Source organism: Acyrthosiphon pisum, chromosome X (genome assembly GCF_005508785.2).
Source record: "Acyrthosiphon pisum isolate AL4f chromosome X, pea_aphid_22Mar2018_4r6ur, whole genome shotgun sequence".
NCBI classification, from domain to species: Eukaryota; Metazoa; Arthropoda; class Insecta; order Hemiptera; family Aphididae; genus Acyrthosiphon; species Acyrthosiphon pisum.
This window is the reverse complement of record NC_042493.1, coordinates 21,883,534-21,893,091: the sequence shown is the minus strand read 5'-3', so window position 1 is coordinate 21,893,091 and position 9,558 is coordinate 21,883,534. Positions and strand designations below refer to the sequence as shown.

Below are 9,558 nucleotides of genomic sequence, written 5' to 3'. Positions count from 1 at the left end.
ATTATTTATTATTACTAATAATTAGTTATTACCAACTTACACCATAGATCAAATATCTATTGGATTTTGGAACCGAAAAAAACCTAAAAAAACCGTAAAAACCTCTACATCAAAATATAGATTTCGGTTTCGGTTCCTAAAAAAATGTATGTAAGGGCTCCGGTCCGGTTCCAGTCCCTGGTCGAAGCCATAACATAGTATCACATAATAATAATAATAATAATAATAATTAAAATATAAATTGTTTATTATTATTATCAGTAGAATAGTATGCGAGTGCGTTTAATTGTAGACTGCAGTTGTTGTAGTTGACGACCGATTCGATAAATTATACATTTATGTGAGATTAAATGTTTAGATTCTTGCAGGTTTTACAATAATATCGAGCACGCGAGCGTATTTGTGTGTGTGTGTGTGTGTGTGTGAAGAAATAAACAGGCACCATTACTTTTAAATGTGGTTTTTGCCTTTTTAGTAGAAATTTAGAGGTTGCTCATATTATCAATTTGTATAACTTTCTGATCGTTTAAAATTCATAAATTAAAACTCATAAAAGTTGATTAAACATTATTTATTTATTTATTTTGGCCAATGTAATATTTTAAATTCTAATATTATTATGAACACTCAAATAATATGATAGATCTTAGATACGTATTGATGTTCGTAAACAAACAACACGAATGTGTTTATTAATACAGTCTAAAAAAAACATAACAATATATTTTTATTTTTATATAGTGATTTATAAATTTTAATAAATTATGGACAGTGAAAATGAGCAATTAATATGTAAAATAGAAAAGATGGCCACGTATATACACGAACTAGAAACAACACTAGATGCCCGTGAAGACGAGAACGCTAAATTGGCTGATAAGATGTATGCGGGGTTTGACATGCTGGACACAGTTAAAATAAAACAGGATGAACTGTTCCACGAGATGGAAAATAAAAACAGTAAACTAATTCAAGAGCTTGACGAGCATAAATGTATGTTCGACAAGCACTCGGCGGGCTACCAAGAAGAAATTGACTGTTTACAGTATAAGTTAGACACGCAGGTGGCTAGGTCAAAGGAAGAGCTAGAAAACATTAAGAGGATCCACTTGGATGAAATTACAGACCTGCAAAAGCAACTTTCATATGCGACGAAGAAGTCTCATGATACCCAACGACTATTGAAATCAGAAATTAAATTAAAAGATCAAGAAATTATTTGTGTAAAAAACGCTTTGGCAGATAAGATCATGAAATATGCAGAGCTGGAGAAAAAATTGAGCATCGAACAAGACTGTAACGAGAGTTTGCAATCTTCGATGTGCGAATTCAAAATGAAATACGAAAAGGACGTCTGCGCGTCGCAGGCAGAGATGACTGGACTGCGAAAGGAGTCGAAACAAAATGTCGCTAAATTAGAAGAGGCTGAACATCAATTACAAGAAGCACGAAATGAAATAGTTCAGCGAACGACCGAGTTTGAAAAGACAATCCAAGAAACCCGTGAAGCTTTATGCAAAGAGAAAAATAAATTGGAGGAGAAAAATGGTAAACTTAAGGCTAGTAATCAGTCGTTAATCTCAAGCATGGAGTGTATTAATACGAAACTATGCGAATCGCTAATGGAAAACAAAAAGCTGAAATGTCAGCTCGCAGAACAACACGAATCGATAAAACTTTTGGAGTCAATGAAAAATAGGCTACAGCAGGAAATGGAAAACATCAAGGAGAACGAGGAGATGTCAGCAAAAATGTTGGTGACAGAGCGTGAACAGCATGCCCGGGAGCAGAAGATTTCTGAAAAGAAATTAGAGTTCAAAGATCAGGATGAGCGTGAACTCAAGGAGTTAAGTAATAAACTATCGGAACGAATTAAATGTTTGAAAAAAATGATACACGACGATGATATGTCCAAAATATGAACATTTTTGTATTCTAATTTATTTTTATTTATTGTTCAATTCCGTTAAATTATAACCAATTTTTCACTCTCACCGAAAGTCGATTCATTTTGATCGGCAAGTAAGTGTAGCATTGTTTTCCATAAGTGAGTCACAGAGTTTCGTATACATGCCGTGTTGAGGTCAACCACTTATTCTTAGACGCATACCGTATGTCTCCTCAAACTAGGTCATTTGATTAACTATTTCATCATATTCTCCTTTTAACTGATGTTCAGCCACCTCCGATTTACAAAAATTATACTTAAATTCACCCCGAAGTCCATTCATCTGCACATACGTCACAGAGACGTACTTTTGCTACTTCATTTGGAATTCACACATCGATGACTCGATACTCAATTTTTTTTTCAGCTCTGCGTTTTCTATTATCATATCCACCAAAGTTTTTTGTATACAATATATTGATTGATCTTTTATAAATCTTTTATAAATATAATGCATATGCTTTAAAACCTGAGCCCTAGTTATAACAAATACAGAGGAAGTGAATGTTATTCGGCTATACAATTTTATGCTATATGGATATTACCATTCCACTTGATACTAATGTATTTTTAAAAGTTTTTACAAATATATTGTAAGAATCTGGTAGTTTGTTAGGCTACCAAAAGCTACCCACGACCAAAGGGGAACACTTTGGTCGTGACCTATGAGCTACACCGCGTGATGACCCGAGGGCCAAGTCGGTGGAACTCATAGGCTTTGTACACGCATCCGCAAGTGAATGCGGAAGATATATATTGGGGAAAAATATTATGTTAAATAATAATACGGGAGTTTTAAGTAATCATGTGGATTTATTTTACATGGTTATAAGTTAAATAGCAATAAGTTTTGACATTATGATAATAACAATTTCGGCATTAAGATATAATAATAGTTTTTTTTGGTTTTGTATTATAATAATATAATCTGGGTTGGCACATAGCAATTATAACCAGTGTTTGGAACGTTCATTAAAATGGCGAACGCGTTCACGTTCCCGTTCATTTTGCAATAAAATGAACGCGTTCACGTTCACGTTTGTTGAAAAAAAGAACGCGTTCATTACACGTCCAGTGTTGCTACGGACCTTATCGTCTAAGAACATTGGCCTTAGAGACTTAGACCAATGACCATGTTCTGGAGAGATAAGATTCTTATCATAAAAATGAGTGATAACCACAGACTATAATATACAATATATTTTAATATACTTATAAGAAAAAACCAACCTCATGTTTTTGTAATTTTTCGCGTATATTAAGAGGACGTGTCACGAAAAATTTACGCGTGCAACGACCAAGAGGATGTGCTGTTAAGTGTTTTAACGATCCGCAAGCGTGCGGTGTTTCAGTCACGCCTACTATTCGCAATTCGCAAACGGCCGACGGCGGCGACGAGTGCTTGTTCGGGAGCGCCGTTTATTTGTCTATTAACGTTCGTCCGGTACGATTCGTATCATTATAAAATGCATTATATACAAATACCGCCGTAATATTTCCGATACCCTCGCGTATCTATGAACTACCGATTATAAATTAAGATACCTACTGCTCACCTAAATTTATGTCCCAACATATAAATCGTAGAACCTATATTATAACAAAACTTGATTTGTAGTTATTGAATCATTACTTATTTAAATAGGAACAATTGCAGTTAAGCTACCAAGCGATATTTTCAAATTTTTTTTTCGAAACCTAGGTAAATCAACGTTTTAAAAACGATGGTGCCAAAAAAAAAATTGCGCAAACTCTTAGTTTTTGAGTTATAACTGTTAGAAATTCAAAAATTCCCAAATTTTGATTTTTTTTTTGTGGTAGACTTATGTAGGTAAAACGATGGTGCAATCAGAATTTGTAGATAAAAAATAGAGAATTTTATTTACAATGGTAACTGCAGATGGAGCAATAATTTGTTGCATATCAGACATTTTCATACAAATTTCATCTGTATCCAGACAAATAATTTTACATTCACATGATTCACATTTTTTAACTAAATATGTTTGATTTAGCGTTTCAGATACCACAGTCCAAGTAATATCTGACGTTTTATTAATTTTAGAATCATGTATTTAAACTGCAGAACGATGACGACTATTAATGGCATTAACATAATGTGTTACTTTTCCACCGTTGCACAACTTGACAAGACGCTCAAAATTCTTATCCTTCACAGTTTTTTAGCAAATTCCAGAGGAGTATATCAAGACGTTGATTTTTTTTCCCCTTTAAATGACATATTTCAATGTCTTATGGAGTGCCTCTAATACCCTATTAGTGTTAAGCATTGTCTGTAACATGCAGCCCATAACTGTTTTCTATGTACATAATGACTCACAAAATATGCTTTAAACTATGTAAAGTTGGTTCCTCTTCTAATATTCCAAGAAACAAGTTAAGAAGATGTTCAAATTTTGTCCCGTTTTGAAAATATAGTTGTTCGGGTAAAAGAAACATTAAAAATGTGTCCTAGTTTTGAAGAAAGTCCATTGTATAGCGTTGAATTTCACAATGATATCGTGGGGTCGATCATTCCGGTGATTCCAATGTGGACAGGCGTGACGCAGTTCAAATAATATGGGTTCACAGACAGAGCAAACAATGCTCTAGCTGAGAGTTGATTTGGAGATTTTAAAACAAACAAAAAATGTCGGCGAATGAAATGTGGACGATTTGTTCAACTTACTAGTAGTATTATATTGAGTAAATGTAAAAAAGTACTGCTAGATATAACTTCAAATTATTATTCACTTCATCTGGTCCAAAATAAACAAAACAAAACTGCAAAAAAAGAATGTACATCATTTATTAATTTGGGTTCGTCATTATCTGATGAAAACGAGGAAAAAGAACAATGGGGACCTAGAAAGAATAAAACGGGTTTCTACTTCCAGGGTCGTTTAAAATCTGCAACGAAGAAACTTCAGACACAGATAAAGCATTCATCCCCGATAGAAAATATAAAATATGATAGGATTTGTATGACATCGAATGTAACACCGAATGTATATATGCTCTCACTTGATTCCCAAAAAAACAGATGACGAAATAGTAACTCCAAATACAAGGGTATTATCAGAATCTTTTGTTTCTATAAAAAGTTACAAATCTCTAGTAGATGGTCTACGGTGCAAAATGGATTTATACGAAAATAGATTACCAAAGGATAAAAATTATTATGGCCCCGTTTTGAAGAAAGGTGGAAAACAATTTGATTATGTAGTCGGATGTTATTATAGTGTTATAGACAAACTAAGTGTTATGATTTATGTTTCAGTAGCTTGATTTGGTTAGATAATTATGTTTTTGAGATAGCTTTGGGCATAATAAGAGAGACATATTGCGAGTTTAAGAATAAAATTAAAATATTAAGATGCCAAACAAGTTCTCTTTTAAATAGAAATCTTTCAAATGAAAATTGTAATTTGGAAACTATAATTGTTCCAGAAAACGGTTTACTTTTAATGCCATTACAAGTTAAGGGAAACAACTGGGTGATTATGTTTGCAGACTTTGAAAATCATAAATTCTATTATTTTGACCCATATAACTATGGAACATAATAAATGTAAACATAACTTTGTGAATATAATAGGTAAACTGAAAAAAAATCATGTTTATGAAAAGGTAAGAGAGGATTGACCGAAGTTGGATTTTCAAAAATGATCTAAATATCCCAAACGACCAGACACTGATTTTTTATAACTGTGGAGTTTATGTGTTACTATGTAGAGTGTATATTAAAAAATAAGATTGAAAACGTTAAATTCAATGAAGACATCTGCCCAATGGTGTATAGAGAGGTTTCTATTGTTGGAAAAATCTGATTTCATGTGGGATATCTGTTTGTATTGTGGCTGTAAGGATAAACAACATTGACATATAAAAGAGTTGAATGTAGATTGGGTTCAATGCGATACATGTAACAGATGGATAATACTGAAATGTATGGAAAGTGCAGAACAGACATAATATATTGATGGTAATTTTGAATGTTTTTTGTGTATATCCTGTTCAAAAAGATTACAAAGTAAGTATTAATGAGAAAATTAAAAAGGTTAGTATAATATGCATATTATAATTACTTTAGGATAATTGAGAAACAAATAAAATAAGTGGGAAACCACCATAATAAAAACACGCCAAAATGCAGTACCACCAGTTTTGTTGAATGCAATGCTAAGGTAGTGTAATCTGTTAAATTGTAAAATTTCTGAATGCACTAGTACAGTGCTTCTCAACGGGGGCGATATCGCCCCCCGGTGGGCAGTGAAGGAGTACAGATGGGCGGTGAGCTCGTTTTGGACGGTGGGAGGAGCGGTGGGATCGTTTTGGGTGATAGGGGGGCGGTGAACTTTTTTTCCGTTCAAAGCAACGCACCAAGGATTTATCTTGGAAAATGTTTTAATTTTTATCGATTACTAAAATAAACTCGTGATTATGAAATATAAGCTACACATACCAGAGCGTCAAACGTTTGCTTATCCGTAATCGTTTTCGAACGAATCATTATCTTTATTACTCTTTAACTGCGTTATGCTTTTTCTTACTGTACTTTCAGTATACATTTAGATTTTACCCGTGCCAGTTGTGTTAGTTTTCGTTTCATGTTTCGGTTTATATTAAAATTGTATATTATTCAACGATGTCAGAAGCAAAAAGGAAATGTCGCCAATATAATACAAATTACTTGATGTACGGATTTATTCCATCACCGTCCAACGCCCAGCTTCCTATGTGTTTACTGTGCAACAGAAGCAATGAAACCGTCGCGTTTGCAAGAGCATCTTCAAAAAATTCACCCAGACAAACAAAATAAAAATTTGTTATTTTTTACGAATATTAGGGACAAGTTTTTGAAGGCACCGTCAGTCTCAGGCTTACTCACAACTTCTTCAACACAATGTGACGATGGTTTAATAGCCTCGTCTAATATATCAAAATTAATAGCTAAATCAGGAAAAGCCCATACCATTGGTGAACAATTAATACTACCAGCTATCAAGGAAGTTCTAGAAACAGTTCTACACCATTCAGCCTCATACAATGTCATTAAAAAAGTTCCATTAAGTAACGATACTGTGCGACGACGAATTGATGAAATGGCTGAAGACGTAGAAGTTTCTTTATGCGAGCTCTTGGTATCCAAAAAATTTTCCCTTCAAGTTGACGAATCGACATTGCCTGGTAACGAGGCTTTACTGTTGGCGTATGTTCGACTTTTTAAGGAAGGAAAAATCATACAAGAGATGCTTTTTGCAAGAACCTTGATAGCAGATACTAAAGGTGAATCTATTTTCAATACCGTCAAAGATTATTTTAAAGAAAAGAATATTCCTCTTGTGAACATTATGTCTGTTGCCACTGATGGAGCGCCTGCAATGGTGGGTCGTCATCGTGGGTTTATCGCCTTTTTAAAGAAAGAAGTACCAGGTATTTTAGCTGTTCACTGCGTGATTCACCGACAGCATTTAGTGGCGAAAAACCTGAGCGACCGTTTGCATCAGTCATTACGATATGTCATCTCTGCTGTCAACAAAATTCGCAGTAATTCTCTCAACTAAATCTATTATTTCCGCTTTCCAAAAAAAACTAACTTTATGGAAGCACAATTTTGGACGCAATGAGTTTAGCCAGTTTCCAATCCTGTCAGATCTACACAAGAACAATAAGATCTCGTTTGATGACACACAAATTTACTGTCAACACCTTCAATCTTTGGATAAAGATTTTTCACAACGTTTTGAAGATATTTTGTCCCTGGAAGTTCCTCAATGGGTCATAAACCCTTTTGTAAATATTGAATCAGCAAAACTACAGTATCATGAAGAATTGATCGAAATTTCCACTAACGAGATGTTAAAAGCAAGTTTTAAGAATGGTGATAACCTCACAGAATTTTGACTCCAGTCTACTATCAGTCGAATTTATCCTGGGCTGTGGACTGTCGTACAAAAATTATTAATTGCCTTCCCTTCCTCTTACCTCGTTGAGCGAGGATTTAGTGCGGTAACGAATCTAATAACTAAAAAAAGAAATCGACTCGACATCGTCAAAAGAGGAGACTTACGCCTTCATCTCACAAACATTGAACCAGACGTAAAAAAATTGGCTCTGGATCCACCAAGCACAACCATCTCACTGATCAATACATTTAAAAACATTTTAATTATCCTCTTAAATTATATTTAAACATAAATTTTACATTTTATTTTCATTATATTCACATTTGTACATATATATATATATTATATTTATTAATTATTCAATATTAAACTTTTCATGTATAATATTTTTATTTTTATTTAAATGAAGTGGCGGGGGGGGGGCGTTGAAAAATATTTTGCTTCTTAGGTGGGAGGCCGTTATAAAAAGGTTGAGAAGCATTGCACTATTATACATCAAATGTTCATAACTGTTGAAATACAATATTTATTGTATTATTTATGTTTTATTTACATTACATTTGACAACATCTAATGTAAAAATAAATGAATTATAATACATTATGTAATATATAATATTTAATTACTTATTGTTATTACCATTATTGTTATTATATAGAACTATGAAACTTCTAATACAGTGTTTCTTAACCAATATGATGGCAAACAGACGATCCAATCCTTTTGGACAAAAAAGCCTGTTCAAACCTGTTCACAATGGTCGGAGCAAACACATCCTCTTTATTACGCAATGGAGAAATATACCGAAGCTAGCATTAAAGATATAGCTGCCTCAAGAAAATCATTTACAATTAAAGCCGCAAGGGAAATAATAAAGGAAAATAATAGGAACGGTTCAAGAACAATAGAGTTGTTGAAGACAATGCCAATATCCTCATTTAACACCCTGGAAAAATATGCCAAAGCAGTTAGAGACCCTGATCCAGTGGCAACTGTCATGATAAACATCAATCTGAAATACCCTATATTGTGCAATAAAGAATGGGCCAAGGAGAACCTGAATGAAGAAGAGAAAAAGGAATACTTGGAAAAGGATGACTATAGAATAAACAATGCGATATCATGTAAAAAATAATTGATTTCTATGTATATAGATAGACAAATGAGAGAAGACTTCGAAGAAAGGGAAATATCTATAAAAATTCAAGAGAATTGATAGATTCATACAATTCAATCAATTGGAAAAGGAGTGAAATATCCTTCAATCGGCCAGTCTTTGAGAGGAAGTGGGTAGAAACTAGGAAAGTTGCTATAGACATACCCCATGACATGAGAACCACATTGATGTCTGAAATGGTAATGCTGGGATCAAGCCTCTATATCGAAAACATACCAGACCATAACAGAAGAAAATTTAGGGAATTAATAAAATGTAAGATTGCTGATGGTATGAACATAGCTGACCAAATAAGACAGATAAGAATATTTATGGACAGTAGGAAAAGAATATTACCATTAGTAATAGACTATGGAAGGGAAATGAACCAACACTTAGTAGCCATGCAGTCAAGAAATTGGGTAGTAATACCTAACACAAGCAGAGTTATTGAGTACCAGAGGGTGAATAGGGACTTCAGTCAAAATATACAATTATTGTGTTATCTATTATCGTTTTCCAAAGGAGACTTGGCTGAGATTGTA

General features: G+C 33.5%; 1 protein-coding gene and 1 pseudogene across 1 annotated transcript; both read left to right on the top strand.

The window, feature by feature from the left end:
• The first annotated feature begins 806 nt into the window (after positions 1 to 806).
• LOC100575082 (protein CASP-like) lies at positions 807 to 1,922 on the top strand. The gene is made up of 2 exons (XM_008180178.1): positions 807 to 1,038; positions 1,243 to 1,922. Exons 1-2 carry the CDS (start codon positions 807 to 809, stop codon positions 1,920 to 1,922), a joined length of 912 nt encoding a protein of 303 aa, XP_008178400.1.
• A 4,614-nt stretch (positions 1,923 to 6,536) lies between these two features.
• On the top strand, positions 6,537 to 8,096 carry LOC100159467 (annotated as a pseudogene).
• Positions 8,097 to 9,558: the final 1,462 nt, after the last annotated feature.

What these genes read in the sequence shown, in the direction of transcription:
- LOC100575082 (XM_008180178.1), top strand. Translation starts at nt 807, where the DNA reads ATGGCCACGTATATACACGAACTAGAAACAACACTAGATGCCCGTGAA. An exon ending in CTACCAAGAAGAAATTGACT is followed by an intron (nt 1,039 to 1,242) that starts GTTTACAGTATA and finishes ACGCTTTGGCAG; the next exon opens with ATAAGATCATGAAATATGCA.